This window comes from Sus scrofa, chromosome 6, assembly GCF_000003025.6.
Source record: "Sus scrofa isolate TJ Tabasco breed Duroc chromosome 6, Sscrofa11.1, whole genome shotgun sequence".
In the NCBI taxonomy this organism is placed as follows: domain Eukaryota; kingdom Metazoa; phylum Chordata; class Mammalia; order Artiodactyla; family Suidae; genus Sus; species Sus scrofa.
Genome location: NC_010448.4, coordinates 53605219 through 53622122, shown reverse-complemented (window position 1 = coordinate 53622122; position 16904 = coordinate 53605219). Strand labels below are relative to the sequence as shown.

At 51.3% G+C, this 16904-nt stretch overlaps 2 protein-coding genes across 2 annotated transcripts in view; both read left to right on the top strand.

Moving 5' to 3' along the window:
• The window catches only part of LIG1 (DNA ligase 1), a 39538-nt gene extending 37898 nt beyond the window's left edge, over positions 1-1640 (top strand). The window contains exons 27-28 of the mRNA XM_021094649.1: positions 1204-1296; positions 1399-1640. Of these exons, the coding sequence (XP_020950308.1) occupies positions 1204-1296; positions 1399-1482 (177 nt within the window). The 3' untranslated portion in view covers positions 1483-1640. The remainder of the gene's footprint in view (positions 1-1203; positions 1297-1398) is intronic.
• On the top strand, positions 4241-16688 carry CABP5 (calcium binding protein 5). Its single transcript, XM_013998554.2, has 7 exons — positions 4241-4464; positions 6087-6117; positions 6611-6754; positions 8013-8122; positions 12275-12422; positions 15186-15244; positions 16380-16688. Exons 1-6 carry the CDS (start codon positions 4402-4404, stop codon positions 15209-15211), a joined length of 522 nt encoding a protein of 173 aa, XP_013854008.1. The 5' UTR covers positions 4241-4401; the 3' UTR covers positions 15212-15244; positions 16380-16688.

The following is a 16904-nucleotide window of genomic DNA, read 5'->3' as shown; positions in this document are numbered from 1 at the left end:
TGGCAGCAAGCTGCAGCAGGTTGCTGATGCAGCTCGGATCCATCATTGCTGTGGCTATGGTGTCGGCCAGTGGCTGTGGCTCCAATTTGACCCCAGTGGGAACCTCCATATGCCTTGGGTGTGGCTGGAAGAAGAAGAAAGAGGAAAAAAAGCACTTTCCAGAGTTCCTTGGTGGTCTTTTGAATAGGATTTGGCACTCTCACCACTGTGGCCCCAGTTTTGATCTCTGGTCTGGGAACCGAGGTCCCTGAATCAAGCTCCTGCACGTTGTAGCCAAGAGAAGAAAAAAACAAAAACAAACCCAAACTATTTCTTTTGGGATGTCTTCTGGTCCTTCAAAATCTAGCATGTGCTTTTCTGATTAGAAGCAGACTTTTGGAGTTCCCTGCTGGCTCAGTGGTTTAAGGATCTGGCATCGTCACTGTTTTGGCTCAGGTTACTGTTGTGGCATGATTTCAATCCCTGGCCTGGAAACTTCCTTGCAAGCGCGCAGCAAGATAAAAGAAGAAACAGACTTTGATTTAAAGGCAAAACTCCTATTTTTTGTTTGTTTGTTTTTGGCTGTTCCTGCTGCATGTAGAAGTTTCCAGGCCAGGGATCAAACCTGAAGCATAGCAGCGACCCCAGCTACTGCAGTGGCAACGCTGGTTACTTAACCCACGTGCCGCAAAGGAAGTCCCAGAACTCCTGTTTTTAAAATCTGATTTCTTTATTGAATGTCTCACTCATGCTCCCCATCAGGAAGTTGGGGTCCCCTGGTGACAAGTGATGGGAACAGCATTTGTTGGGTAGTTGATGAAGCCAGCGCTGCACTTGTTCACACTCACTCACCTTCATAAAAATTGAACGTCCCCATTTTCCAGATGGGGAAATAGCACCCCAGGGAGTGTAACTGGCCCTGGGTCCTGATTGGGAGCTGGACCTTGAACCCCCCAGTCTGGCTCTAGAATCCACATCCTGACTCTGTGCTCTTGTGCCTCTCAGCCTTAATAATAATGATAAAAGCACACCCAGCAGCTACCGGCTCAAGCCCTTAATTGCTTTCTTGAATTTTTACCATGCCCCATTGCTTAGCCCCCCATTGTATGGATCAGGAAACTGAGGCCACAGGTGCAGGCCTGAGGAGGAGACTTTGGATGGGAAACTGGGGTGGGCTGGGGGCTGGACCGCCACCAGGTCCCATCATGGCCCCGCCTCCGCCAGGTGGACAGCGAGAAGGGCATCTCCCTTCGCTTCCCTCGGTTTATTCGAGTCCGTGACGACAAGAAGCCGGAAGAGGCCACCACCAGCGCTCAGGTGAGGCCCTGGGTAGAGGGGTGGGTCTGGGCCTGGAAGGGCCTGGAAGGCAGTGGGCAGCCCAGGGCTCCTGACCCGCCCACCACCGACCTCTCCCCTCAGGTGGCCTGTCTGTACCGGAAACAAAGTCAGATTCAGAACCAGCAAGGCACAGGGCCCGACTCCGACCAGGAAGATTTCTACTAGCCCTCCCAGAGGCTGCGGGCAGAGGGTGGCAGCAGCGTCGCCTCTTGCTCAGCGCATCTGGAGTTGCCGTCTGTGTGGGTTGTGTGTGTGAAGGGGTTGTTTCAGCTGGAGTCTGGGGGGCGGTCCGTTTTTTTTTCAATAAATAATTATTGACCACCTTCTCTGTGTCCGTGCTGGGCTCGAGGTGGGGCACAGCCTAACAGCTCGCCGGTAACAGTGTGCCAGGAGCCGTCTAGACCGGCTCCTGCCAGGACAGCTCTGCCATGCCGGGAATGTCCCGCGTCCACGCTGTGTGGAATGACAGCCACCAGCCACGTGTGGCTGTTGAGCCCTTGAAGTGGGGCCAATACAACTCAAAAACGTTAAGTAATTTTCACTGAAATAGCCTCGCGGCTACCTGATTGGCTGTCTGAACTCTGCACAAGAACTCTAACCTCCCTCTGGCCAGAGCCACATTTCCTAGGTGAAGAAGCACCGAGGACAGGAGAGGCTTCTGAGGGCTGCAGCCGGGAGGGCCAACGCCAGGCTTCTGACTTAGCGGCGTGGCCCCAGGCCCCACAGCGTTCAGGTGCGGTCCCCATCCTGTTGGGAGACAGTAAATGCGGTGTCTCGTGCAAGACTCCCACCTCTGCTGCCCACCATCTGGGGGCCAGGTGTGGCCTCCGAATCCTCAGCACCGTGTTCCAGACCTGACCAGGAAGCAGGCAGTAGATGGACCTCTTTTCCTCATCCTTCCATCCCCAGCCCATAGCACAGCTCCTGGTGCGTAGTCAATGCTGGTTTTCCTGATCAAAAAGGAGACCTGGTTGCAGCAGTCCCTCCTTTCTTCCTGCCCTGACTGTGGATGTGATGGTCGGTGCTGGGGCTGCCATCTTGTGATCCTGAGGAATGAGCCAGGAGAGTCACAGATAAAGTCATCCTGACAAGCCTCAACCAGTGAACCAAGAGCAGCAGCTGCCTAACCAGACCTTTTGTCCTGGGGTGGGATGGATGTGGGAGAAAAAAGAACTAAATTCCACTGTGATCTCTGTTTCTCATAGTTAAAAGAGCTCTGCCTTGAAGGACTGGCAAATTAATGTACATCCACATATACCAACTTCAAAAACTTAAGGCAAGATATTTGATTAGACATTAAAAATCATGTGTCAAGGGTCCCAGTGACTGTCCACCCCTGCAAGGAGCCCCGTGGTTCCCTTAGGTTGGAACTGGGTCTTCCTAAGGGAAGCAGGGCTGGGGACCCACTCTTTTTTTGGTCTTTTTGCCATTTCTTGGGCCGCTCCCGTGGCATATGGAGGTTCCCAGGCTAGGGGTCGAATCAGAGCTGTGGCTGCCGGCCTACGCCACAGCCACAGCAACGCCGGATCGGAGCCTCATCTGCAACCCATACCACAGCTCACAGCAACACCAGATCCTTAACCCACTGAGCAAGGCCAGGGATCGAACCCACAACCTCATGGTTCCTAATCGAATTCGTTAACCACTAAGACACGACAGGAGCTCCTGGGGACCCACTCTTACTCCCCACGCCCCTCTGGGCCCCGTGCACATACTCCCCAAGCAGCTTTGTCCCTCTGCTGGGTCCAGGCAGGGACATCTTCACTCACCTGCAACCCTCGTGACAGCCCCACTGATGAGGTGCGTTTACTACCCGCCTTGAACAGATGAGGGCTCTGAGGCACAGGGTTGCAAGGGTGTCACGCTTGTGTCCCCTGAACTAGAGAATGTGTTCTGATGTCCCTCCCCCCCAGCATGCTGGTTATTCGTGTGTCCCTCTCTGTACCGAAACCCACGAGTGTATCCCAGTGCCTCCAATTCCAACCCAGCACCAGAGAGCTCCCTCTCCCTCTTCCCCTTTCTGTATTAGGAACCTTTTCCACCAGTGAGGAAGCTGATTCCTTTTATCCTTGATATAATCTTACATGTAACCAACCACTCGCCCTTCTCCGTGGCCATCCCACCCCTGTGGGGGCGCCTTTCTTGCCATGATGTGGCATCAACACCCGACACCACACTGCCTCCCTGAGCGGGCACCCTCCTCGCAATGCTGACGGCACAGACCCTGCCCCAGGCGATGTGATACCTGCAGGCGAATACCCTGGTCACTCTGCTCGAGCTCCAGTATCCACCCCAGGCTGCTTGCTCCTCTGTGGGTTCACCCTCACCCCACCCCCCCACCCCAGCACAGCTGCCCCTCCGTGGAGAGGCCCTTCGCACCCCTAGTTAAATTTTGGCACCCCGCACCGATGGCCTCTAGTCCCCTCCACATCCCGTGCAGACACCCTGTTGCCTCCTTGGGCTCTGAGCAACCCCGCCAGGGTAGACACCTGCCTTGCCCCTCCCACTTGAATTATTCAGGAAGAAACGAAGGGAAGAGGTGAGCAGAGGGAGGGCAAATACTACCCTCTTAACCACTACATCCCTCTATCCCTGAAGTCAGGGTGTCCCACGGTTTTTGCATTCTGCTCATTTACACTCATTCCTGATTTATTAGCGTGAAGCCAGGGGCCATGTCCTCTCCATCTGCACATGCACGGAGGTCGGGCTTAGACCGATCACACAGTGTGCCTGCCGGAACGTTGTAGGAATGGATGCCCTCTGCTCTAATCCCCTTTTTTGAAACTATCCTTCTGATTCCATTCTGGGGATAAAAGGTCAGAGGCTGACACTGGCTCCCCCTCCAGTCTCCCCCAAGCCAGATGGGGAGGCAGGAACAACCCTGATCCCTCCCCATCCTGGGAAAGATATTCCGACCCAGCTGTCACTGCTCTAAGGGAGTCGAGGTGACTGAGGGAGAGGTCAGGAGAGGTGGGAAGAGCTGGTGAAGGCGTGGTGGAGAGAAGGAGGCCGAGCCAACACAGAGGACGGGAAAGAGGGGAAACATCCTGCGATCGGCGCCTGGTGAGCCGTCGTGCCCCCTCCATGCAGTTTCCCATGGGCCCCGCCTGCATCTTCTTAAGAAAAGGCATCGCTGAGAAACAGCGGGTGAGGTTGCGGGGGGGGGGGGGCAATGGGGAAGGGTCGGGGGCGCATCTTCTTAAGAAAAGGCATCACTGAGAAACAGCGGGTGAGGTGGGGGGGTGGTGGGGAAGGGTCGGGGGCAGGACAAAGGGAGCAGGGATGCGGGGAAGAGGAGGGACAGGGCAGGTGCAGCAGGAGAGGGGGAGCAGATGGGAAGAGCATGAGCTGAGATGGGAGAGGAACTCCAGGGACCATGGTGGGGACACGTGGGTCAGTGATACGGGTGAGGCTGAAATCAGAAGTTGGGACCAAAAGATGGAAGACGAAGAAGGAGATAGAAAATAAAACGATGTCATTGTTGATCATTATCATCATCCTTTTCTTTGAACCCCCATGGGGATGGCGGTGGCAGTGGGGATGGTGGCGGTGGCGGTGGGTGGAGATGATGGTTTTGATGGTCGTGATGACAGTAGCTGCCACTTATTCAGTCTTTGCCGTGTGCCCAGACTTGTACAAAGAGCTCTGTCTTCTGATGTCATTTAATCCTCAGAATGACTCATAAGGTCCATAATACTTCCATTCCCATTTTAGGGATGTGGAAAACTAAGGCTCTGAATCATGAAGTCCCTTGCTTTAAGCTTATATGGTTAGTATGTGGCGGGGCCAGGTCTACCTGCTTCCAATGAGCATGCTTTTGTTAGTCTTTAAGATCGAGAGAGGGATAGAAAGAGAGAGATTTGAGGGGAAGGGGAGAGTAAGAAAGAGAAGCTGGGGAGAGGTCTCCCGGGACAAAGGCAGATAGGAGGGTGAAAGAGGCCAGAGGCTGATGGAGTTTTCTAGGTGGAGTGCCATATACCCAACCCTGACCCTAGTGCCATGGACCCAAGCCTGACCCTGCAGGTATGTCCAGGCATGGGTGGTGGCAACACGAATGGAAATTCTGAAAGCTTTTAGGAGTTGGTCATGCTGGCAGCGATCATGCCTGGGTGCCCCTAGGAGAAAGCACAGAGGAAAAGAGTCAATGAGATAGAGTAGAAAGAATTCTGACCCAGCCAGGAGCCCTGAATTCAAATACCCATTCTCAATGCACCTGACTGGCTGCATGACCTCAAGTGACTGCTTTGGGAGGGCATCTGCCACTTAGGAGCTGGGTGACCTCAGGCAGCTTCCTTAACCTCTCTGTCCCTCGGCCTCCTCTTAAGATGGGAATAAGATTTGGCTCTCCCTCCTGGAGTGGTTCTGAAGTTTAAATGCAATGGTTGTGGAAGCCTGGTACCGTCAGCGCTCACTCGGAAACAGGATCAAATGGCTGTGATTCAAAGCCTGGCTTTCTTCATCCAGAGAAGCGGGGACTGAATTCCGTGGCCTCCCAGATCCCTTTCAGCACAAGCAGATGGCTGTCTGTCTGGGAAGGGCAGCAGGAAAGGGACTAAGGTTCAAGGATGGGGGTGAGGATGTGTGAAGGAATGAGGAAGAGCATAGCCACGGCATGGGAGTCAGCAGATGGGAGCAAGACAGAGTGGAGCACAGAGGAAGGGGGACCGGGAAAGGACGGGGAGCGCCTTGGACAGAGAAGATTTGTTCGGAGAATGGAACGGAATCCCTCACCTCTCTCCAAATCCCCTCCCTGCTGCCCTCCTTTCCAGGAAAGACCGCTGGGACCAGATGAGATTGAAGGTAACGCTCTCCCTCCAACGCGCTCCTGTTGCCATCCACCCACTTACCCCTCTCTGTTCCCTTGTGCATCTCAGTATAAATCCCTCAATGTGAAAACCTTATGTCACCCTCTCTTCCCGCTCAACTGCAATTCGGTGGCAGCTTCAGTGCCTTCCAAAGTGTTCAGAAGCTGTCCCCATCCCCCAGTGTCTCCGAGACCCAAGAACAACATAGGAGTTTTAGGAGGAGGCCAAAATTGTTAGTCTCCTGGTGGTTTCGAAGTTCCCCAGAACCTCACCCAAGAATATGAAGGCCATCAGTGCTGTCATCTAGTGGTCTCAGGACTTCTTCTTGCTAACGCATTTCATACATCACTCCTTTCTGTTTTTGCTTGTGTTTTTTTTTTTTTATGTATTCTTTTTTGAGTTAGTCCTTCATTAATAGTTTAAGGGAAGCTGTGCTTCCCCATTGACTGTTTCAAGTTCCCCCAAAGCTCTTCTCTCTTAACTTTCAGAGCTCCGGGAAGCATTTCTTGAGTTTGACAAGGACCGAGATGGGTTCATCTCTTGTAAGGATTTGGGGAATCTAATGAGGACGATGGGTTACATGCCCACGGAGATGGAACTGATTGAACTGGGCCAGCAAATCCGCATGAACTGTGAGTCCTGGGAGTGGGAGGAATGGCTGGGGCGAGGGGAGGGCTGAGGGAGGAAGTAGGAAGGATAGAGACCTTGAGAGTAGAGTTGGAGACGGGAGGGAAGAGGGGCTGCAAGTCTGGCAGAAGACGGTTCAGACGTACTTAGGGAGGCAGCATTTGAAGTGCTTAAAAGGGTGCCTTTCAGAGGGAGAGTTGGGTTCAGGTCCTGGTTCTGTTATTTACTAATTGCAGTCGTTTTGAAAAGTGGAAGGAGCCCCCTCCTCTGTTTCCCCATCCACCCAGTGAGGGTGACATGACTCCTCACTTTGTGGAACTGTAGAAAGGAAGGGATAAAGATGTTAGTATAGGTAAAGGCTTAGCCTCTCGCAAATGCGTCTTCAATGTAGGTATTAATACTGCCAAGATTCATGAGTGGAACGCAAGACTACATGTATATATAGTATAGTCATGGATACGAGTTGGGTTCTTAACCTGCTGAGCCATAATGGGAACTCCTGGAGCTATATTTGATGCTGGAAACAAACTTGGAGTGGGAGCCTAATGTTGATGAATCATGGTGCAAACAGGATGGGTTTTTAGGTGGAGACCAGAGCTGATTCTGTGATGGAAGCCGGGATAAAACTGCTGCCAGGCTTGCTTCTGAGAGTGTGATGGAATAAACAGCATTTATCAAGGAAATGTACTCTTCACATCTGGAAGGGATCTGGAGCTCATTTAATTCATCCATCCCTTCTCCAGATCTACCAATGAGGGCACCTAGATCAAAGCCAATTAAGAGACTGCCTCAGAGTTCCCACTGTGGCTTAGTGGCTTAAGAACCTGACATAATGTCTGAGAGGATGTAGGTTCCATCCCTGGCGTTGCTCCGTGGGTTAAGGATTCGGCGTTGCCGTGAGCTGTGGTGTAGGTCGCAGATGCGGCTCGGATCCCAAGTCGCTATGGCTCTGGCGTAGGCTGGCAGCTAGAGCTCCGATTAGACCCCTAGCCCAGCAACTTCCCTATGCTGCAGGTGCGGCCCTAAAAAAAGGGAAGAAAAAAAGAGGGCGAGATTGTCTCAAGGTCACACCAAGGGTTCGTTATGTCTGCCCTTCCACACCTGTCCACTTCTGTTCAGATGAGAGGGACAAGAGGGCGTGGGGTCACGGAGAGAGGACGATGCTCCTAGAATGTCGAGAGGTTGGAGCAGGTCTATTCCTTGAACTGAGGTGAAGGGCAAGGGGACTCGGAACCTCCCTAGATCCGCCTCTTCCGTCCTCAGTGGGCGGCCGCGTGGACTTCGACGACTTTGTGGAACTCATGACCCCCAAACTGCTGGCAGAGACGGCTGGGATGATCGGTGTCCAGGAGATGCGCGACGCCTTCAAGGAGGTGAGTTAAGAGCTTCGTGATGTCGTGGAGGTTCTTGGAGGAGACCCTCGAGGTCTGTGACCAGTGCCGACTGTGGGCAGAACCCACCCAAGCCGACGGTTTTCCTAACCATGGTGTAAGTAAAATAGCACCTTTCAAGCACCTGCAGTGGACCCTCTGCATGTTTTATCTAACTTAGTCCTCACAAGTAACAAGAGGAAAAAGGAATCATTTACCCCAGTACTGCCTATGAGGAAGCGGAAGCTCAGGGAATACACATGTCTCATCAAGATCCTACAGTTTAGGAGTTCCTGTTGTGCCACAGCAGAAATGAACCCGATTAGGATCCATGAGGATGTGGGTTTGATCCCTGGCCTCGCTCAGTGGGTTAAGGATCCGGTGTTGCCGTGAGCCGTGGTGTAGGTCGCAAACGCGGCTCAGATCTGGTGTTGCTGTAGCTGTGGTGTAGGCCAGTGGCTATAGCTCTGATTCAGCCCCTAGCCTGGGAACTTCCATATGCTGCGGGCGTGGCCCTAAGAAGCAAAAAAAGTAAAAGAAAAAAAGATCCTACAATTTGGGAGTTCCTGCTGTGGCAGGATGGGATTGGTGGTATCTCTACAGCGCCAGGATGTGGGTTCCATTCCCAGCCCAGCACCACGGTTTAAAGAATCCTTGCCACAGCTGCAGCATGGGTCCCAAATGTGGCTCGGATCTGATCTCTGGCCTGGGAACTCAAAATGCCAAAAAAGTGGTGGGCAAAAAAAAAAAAAAAAAAAGATTCTGCAATCTACAAAACACGTTAGAACCTCGAACCTTCATGCTTGTAATGGGAGGAAGGAATCCAAGACTGTGAGACCCCAGAAGGGAGTGGAAAGACAGCATCTGGTTGAATGCACCCGTTGTAGAGATGCTTAAAAGGATGAGATCCAGGGTTCCCGCAGTGGTGCAGTGGGCTCGTGACCCGGCTTGGCTCTGGTGGCACTGGTTCACTCCTCCACCCAGCACAGTGGGTTAAGGATCCAGCATGTTTGCAGCTGTGGTGTAGGTCGCCGCTGTGGCTTGGATTCGCTCCCTGGCCTGGGAACTTCCAGATGCCGAGGGTGCGGCCATTTAAAAAAAGAGCCGGGGGGTGGGGGGGGGTCAGGGCTTGCTGAAATTCACTTGGGTACCCGGATAAATTGCTTTCCTCACTCAGTTTTCAATAACATGAGGCAAAAAAAAAAAAAAAAAAAAAAAAAAAAAAAAAACACAAAAAACTAGTGTTTAGGAGGAAAGACTTTAGAATCGGGCAAACAGGGGTCCAAACCCCAGGAAGCCCTCCACGTCCCGTGATCGTGGAAATACTCTGTCCACAGTGGTAACCACTGCCCTGAAATGTAGCGCGAGTGACTGAGGGGCTGACTTGTTCATTGTATTTCATTTTGCTCTCTTTCAATTCAGTTACTTTCCACGTATACTCAATAGGCTGCAATTTCCATTCATTTAAATCTGAAAATGAATACTCAGTGCAATTCTTGGAAAATCTTCACTCAGAATGACTAGAGGATGTGGATCTACCTTTTCATCTTTGCATTTTATGAAACCGAAATGCAGGGATTTCTGATAACAGTTTGTGTCTGAATTGAAACGTGCTGTGAGTGTGGAATACACCCTGGGTTAAGATGTAGCATCTTGGGGAGTTCCCGTTGTGGTGCAGCAGAAACAAATCCGACCAGTAACCATAAGGTTGTGAGTTTGATCCCTGGCCTTGCTCAGTGGGTTAAGGATCTGGTGTTGCTGTGAGCTGTGGTGTAGGTCTCAGATGTGACTTAGATCCTACATTGCTGTGGCTGTGGGTATAGGTCGGCAGCTGTAGCTCTGATTTGACCCCTAGACTGGGAACCTCCAAACACTGAAAGTGTGGCCCTAAAAAGCAAAAAAAAAAAAAAAAAAAAAGAGAGAGAGAGACTTAGCATCTTAGGACTTCCCTTGTGGCACAGCAGGTGAAGGGTCTGGCATTGTCTCTGCAGTAGGTTGGGTCACTGCTGTGGTGTAGGTTCGATCCCTAAAACGTCCACATGCTGCTGGCAAGGAGGGGAAAAAAAAAAAAAAGGCTTAGTATCTTAGCTTAAGTCCCCCTGGAAGCTGGGTATCTTAACTAACTACACTAAGGACTTACTAAGTAAGTAATTAGTAGGGTATTATGCTAAGTCTTATGAAATCCAGTACTCAGAAAAAGAATGTAACATACTGCTCGTTAATATTTTTTAAACTTATTACATGCTCAAATGATATTTTAGATATATTAGGTGAAGTAAAATTGACTATAAAAATTAATTTCACTTGTCTCCTTCAAATAAGTGGGTGGGTGGGGGCTGCTAGAAAAATGCAAATTACCCCTAAGGGAGTTCCCTGGTGGCTCAGCAGGTTAAGGATCCATTGTGGTCACTGCTGTAGCTTGGGTCACTGCTGTGACGCAGGTTCGATCCCTGGCCTGGGAACTTCTGCTTGCCATGGGTGCAGCCAATAAAGAACAAACTACCCATGAGGTTCGTGTTGTATTTCTGTGGGACGGTGCACTGCCCCAGGGGAAGTCACAGCCCAGGATTAGGACGCAGCGGGCAGAAAGGGGGAGCTGAGGGAGAGTAAGAAGCCTGGAGAGCTGGAGAAGCATGAGCTGGAGAGAGCAGCAGGACATAAACAAGGTCTCAGCAGAACCCAGCACCAGAAGAGTTTGCATGTCACCAAGTACTGTCAGGATCTCAGTATGAGTGGGATAGGAAGCCCCTGGAGGACTTCGAAGCCAGGTAGGGACAAGATCTGACCTGCATTTTATTTTAGTTTCAGTTTTTGGCCACATCAAGGCATATGGAGTTCCTGGGCCAGGAATCAGATCTGAGCTGCAGTTGCGACCTACACAACCCCCTGTGCCAGGATGGGGATCAAATCTGCGTCCTGGTTCGGCAGAGATGCTGCCAATCCCGTTGTACCACAGTGGGAACTCCTGATCAGTGTTTTTTGTTTTTTGTTTTCATTTTGGCCACCCCACAGCACATGGAGCTCCTGGGCCAGGGATCAGATCCAGGCTGGAGTTGTGGCCTGAGCTGCCGCTGTGGCAACACCAGATCTTTAACCCACTGTGCCGGGCCAGGGATCAAACTGGGGTCCAGTGCTCCTAAGACACTGCTGATCCCATTGCGCCCCAGCAGGAGCGCCCCTGATCTGTGTTTTAAATGCACACGAATGTGAAGTCCTGATGTGTGGAGAACAGATTACATAGGAGCACCGTGGAAGTCAGAACACCAACTAGGAAGCTGTGGCCATAACCCAGGCAGGTTAGCTGCAGCACAGCAAGGGAAGGACAGCTGGTTCCCAAGTAGGTTTGGACCCAGAACGTAAAAGACTTTCTAGGGGAGTTCCCGTCGTGGCGCAGCAGAAATGAATCCAACTAGGAACCATGAGGTTTCGAGTTCGATCCCTGGCCTTGCTCAGTGGGTTAAGGATCTGGTGTTGCTGTGAGCAGATGCGACTTAGATCCTACATTGCTGTGGCTGTGGGTGTAGGCCGCAGCTGTAGCTCCGATTGGACCTCTAGCCTGGGAACCTCCAAACGCTGCAAGTGGGGCCCTAAAAAGCAAAAAAAAAAAAAAAAAAAAAAAGACTTTCTTTCTAGTAGCTCAGTGAAAGGGGTGCAGCACCAGGCGAGCTAAATGTGGAACAAGGAACAAGACTCCTTAAACCTGCTTTCGGAGTTCCCGTCGTGGCACAGTGGTTAACGAATCCGACTAGGAACCATGAGGTTGCGGGTTCGGTCCCTGCCCTTGCTCAGTGGGTTAACGATCCGGCGTTGCCGTGAGCTGTGGTGTAGGTTGCAGACGCGGCTTAGACGCGGCTTGGATCCTGCGTTGCTGTGGCTCTGGCGTAGGCCGGTGGCTACAGCTCCAATTCAACCCCTAGCCTGGGAACCTCCATATGCCGCGGGAGCGGCCCAAGAAATAGCAACAACAACAAAAGACAAAAAAAAAAAAAAAAAAAAAAAAAAAAAAAAAAAAACCTGCTTTCGAGGAGCTGACTTTTAGCGGATGGTGCCCACGAGCTCTTAGCTGTGTTCTCGACTCCCGGTAAGTGATCAGCAAACCCTGCTGTCATCCTTGTTGTTGCTGCTGCTTATATGATACCCTCTGCTCCGACTCAGTTTGACGCCAACGGAGACGGGGAGATCACGCTGGGGGAGCTGCAGCAGGCCATGCAGAGGCTCCTGGGAGACAAGCTCACTTCCCAGGAGATCTCCGAGGTGGTCCAGGAGGCCGATGTTAACGGAGATGGCACTGTTGACTTTGAAGGTGACCTTGAATGGAGCAGCCTTTTGGGGAACCCACCTCCCTCTCCCCACGTCAGCCATTCCTTCTCGCTCTTCCCCCGGTTTGAGGGTGGAGGAGGGGGTTAGGTTTTGGATGTTTTTATTGCATCCATCTCCTTTCAAAGAGCCATGCCTCTCCCCTCTCCCCGTTTCTGCACCTGGCCCCTCCTTGGGAACCCTTGTCCCGAAGCCCATTCTGATGCCACTTCTCTCAGCCCTTCCTTGTTCACTGGGCGCCTTTGTCATAGGAGCAAGATGTCCCATCAGAAGAGGAGCAGACTAGGAGGTCCCATCACAGCTCAGCGGAAACAAACCTGACTGGCATCCATGAGGATGCAGCTTCGATCCCTGGCCTTGCTCAGTGGGTTAAGGATCTGGCACTGCTGGGAGCTGTGGTGTAGGTCGCAGACGCGGCTTGGATCTGGTGTTGCTGTGGCTGTGGTGTAGGCCAGCGGCTACAGCTCCAATTCGACCCCTAACCTGGGAACCTCCATATGCCTCGGGTGCAGCCCTAAAAAGACAAAAAAAAAAAAAAAAAAAAAGGAGAGCAGACTAGTTAGCACTGGGGTCAGACTCACAGGGTTCAAATTCAAGATTATGTCCCCCTGTCTCTCTCTTTTTTTTTTTTTTTTGGCCATGCCTGAGGTATGCAGAATTTCCTGGGCCAGGGACCGACCCAACCCAAACCAACCATAGCAAACTCCCAGAATTGTCTCTTACTAACTATTGGGCTGTATCCTGGTCACCTACTCTCTTTAAAGGTCAGTTTTCCCATCTGCAAAATGGGGGTAATGATGCAGTCTCTGTGGCTCAGTTAAGCATCCAGCATTGGAGTTCCCACTGTGGCACAGCAGGTTAATGATCAGGCGTTGTCTCTGTGGAGGCACAGTTTCGATGCCCAGGACAGTGGGTTTAGAAAGTGACCCAGTTATGTATATATATTCTTTTTCTCACATTATCTTCCATCATGTTCCATCACAAATGATTGTGTATGGTTCTCTGTTCTGGACAGCAGGACCCTTTTGCTTATACATTCCAAGTGCAATAGTTTGCATCTATTAATCCCAAACTCCCAGTCCATCTCACTCCCTCCCTCTCCCTCTTGGCAGCCACAAGGCTATTCTCCATGTCCATGAGTTTATTTCTTTTCTGTAGATAGGTTCATTTGTGCCATATATTAGATTGCAGCTGTAAGTGATACCATATGGAATTTGTCTTTCTCTTTCTGACTTACTGCACTTAGTGTGAGAGTCTCTAGTTCCAACCATGTTGCTGCAAATGGCATGGTTTCGTTCTTTTTTATGGCTGAGTAGTATTCCATTGTATGTATGTACCACATCTGCTTAATCCATTCATCTGTCGTTGGACATTTAGGTTGTTTCCATGTCTTGGCTATTGTGGATAGTGCTGCCGTGAACATAGGGGTGCATGTATCTTTTTCAATGAAAGTTTTGTCTGGACAGATGCCCAGGAGATGAGATTGCTGGGTCAAACGGTAGTTCTAGATTTAGTTTCCTGAGTTACCTCCATGCTATTTTCCATAGTGGTTGTACTAATTTACAATCCCACCAGCACTGCAGGAGGGTTCCCTTTTCTTCACGTCCTCTTTGGCTTTGTTATCTGTAGATTTACTTCTTTTTCTTCTTCTTCTTCTATTTTTTTTTTTTTTTTCTGTGCTCACAGCATGCGGAAGTTCCCAGACCAGGGATCGAATTCACGCCACAGCAGTGACCAGAGCCGTAGCAGTGACAATGCTGGATTCTCAACCACTCTTTGCAGGGGTTTTTCTAGGACTGCACACCTTGCTGAATTGAGTTGCTGGGAAATCCTGGGTGGCAGTGAGGGAACTTCTCTAAACCCTCTCCGCTCTGCTTATATAATCCCCAACCTTAGTAGATGTTTGTTGCCTGCTGCATCTTAGCCAGTGTCTGCTGGATGCCTGCTGGATCTAGCCCGGCTCAGGGGTACAGTGGGCAGCCATGAAGAGCTGGAAGAGGTAGGGAGGTTTGAGGAAACAGAACCTCAGCCCGTCACAGGCAAGGAAAGAACAGATTGGGACCTCGAGACCTGGGTGGGACCAGTAAGTTCATCTGACCTGAGTCAGGGCAAAGGCAGGTACAACCTGTGTTCATTCCAGGCCTCTCCATTCATCGAAAAACGGCCTGCGGCGTATTGGTCAACCTCACCAGCCTTGGTCTGCCGATCTGTAAAATGGTACTTACCCTCTAGGATCGGTTGAAAAGATGAAATCAGATGCTCATAATGACTATTGAACATTGCCTGTGTCTTTTTTTTTTTTTTTTTTTTAGGGCTGTCCCTGCAGCATATAGAGGTTCCCAGGGTAGGGGTGGCATCGGAGCTGCAGTTGCCAGCCTACCCCACAGCCACAGCCACAGCCACCCCAGATCTGAGCCACGTCTGTGACCTACACCACAGCTCACAGCAACAATGCTGAATCCTTAACCCACTGAGCAAGGCCAGGGCTCAAACCCACCAACTCATGGATACGAGTCAGGTTCATTACCACTGAGCCACAGCGGGAATTCCTTGACTGTTTTGTTTCCGCTGCGCCATGACGGGAACTCCTTCTGAGTCCCATTTTGTAGATGAGGAAATCAAGGGGTCGAGGGGTCAAGGAACTAATTTCCAAAAGGTCCCCAGTGGTTCCTGACACGTAGTAAGGGCTAAAAAAATAAGGGCAGTTGCTGTGACACACGGGTGCCTCACCGGGAATTTTCCTTTGCAGAGTTTGTGAAGATGATGTCTCGCTGAGGAGGTTCTGGAATCCCGGTCACTCTCTACCTGGTCAGCGGGGGTCGGCCTCGGGGGGAGGACCAAATCCCCAGGGGCCCTTCAAGGAGAGAGGGTGGGAGGCTGTGTGGAGACAGCCTTGCAGCGCCGGGGGCTGAGGTTGGGCCAAAAGTGATAGCTTTGCCGGCTGGGATCAGGGGTCACATCTCTAGAACTAGATGAAGAAGGGAGAGTCTGTGCGTGGAAACGTGAACGGCACTGGGGTCTAGTTGCTGCTCCCCAAATTCCAAAGGCTTTTTTTTTTTTTTTTTTTTTTTTAATGGCTGCACCTACAGCACATGGAGGTTCCCAGGCTAGGGGTCCAACCAGAGCTGCGGCTGCCGGCCTACACCACAGCCACAGCAACACAGGATCCGAGCCGGATTAGGGACCTGCACCACAGCTCATGGCAATGCTGGATCCTTAACCCGCTGAGCAAGGCCAGGGATTGAACCTTCATCCTCAGAGAGACAGTGTTTGGTTCTTAACCTGCTGAGCCACAGTAGGAACGCCTTAATGATATCTTTTGACTTTACAGAATCTTAAATCCTCATGACCTGCCAATCTCTTCCCCAGCTTCCTCCGGGTCAAAATAGTCTTTTCTCCTGTTAGACTCCAAGGGTTCAGCACAGCATCCACCCTTCCCCTCTTCTTGCTTCAACTGCTTCAAATTCCCCTCAGCTTCCATCTCTCAGCAGAAGGAGGTGTGCCAATCAGACAGCTGGAGACGGGGTTTTTGATAAGACTGGGCTTGGAGGTGATGAATCAAAGAAGCATCTGGGACTTCCCGTTGTGGCTTAGCGGGTTATGAACCCGACTGGTATCCATGAGGATGTGGGTTCAATCCCCAGCCTCGCTCAGTGGGTTAAGGATCTGGCATTGCCATGAGCTGTGGTATAGGTTGCAGACGTGGCTTGAATCTGGTGTGGCTGTGGCTGTGGTGTGGGCCAGCAGCTGCAGCTCCGATTTGACCCTTAGCCTGGGAACTTCCATATGCTGCAGGTGCAGCCCTAAAAAAAAAAAAGCCTCACCCCCCTTTCCCTGATTTCCTGGAAGCCCAGTCTGTTTTTATCTCTCTGGCCTCCTCTGTCCTTCTCCTTGTGTCAAATACTCAGCCCACTGAATTAAATCACAAATCTGGATTATTAAGGTTTAGAGCTGGCTGATCCCCCAGGGGCTTAATCCTCCTGGAAGTGACATCATGCAGCAGAGAGAGAGGACCCGCCTCTTCAAATCCTCAGCTCAGCCAGGGTCACTGCCAAGCCATTCCTGGCAGCCCCCTGCCTCTGCGTCTGTCTGCCCTGGGCTGCTCAGGGAGTTTCCCTCTGGTAGAAGGGAAATTGGTTCCACCCCTCGCATCCTGACCCTGAACTGTGCTGGGAAAGACACATTCCTCCTCCCCTCGGTCCGGAGCAGATCACTCCGGAACGCAAAGTTCTCCAAATAAAGAGTTCATTGCACACCCTCCGAGTTTTTCTCACTTTTAAGTCCATTAAGTGGAAACGGAGAACGGGTCGTCTAGTTCAACAGCCTCCTTTTGTAAAATTTTGACTGTAAGAATTTCCTGTTGTGGCTCAGTAGTTAACGAACCTGACTAGCATCCATGAGCACACAGGTTCGATCCCTGGCCTCGATCAGTGGGTTAAGGATCCCGCGTTGCCATGAGCTGTGGTAT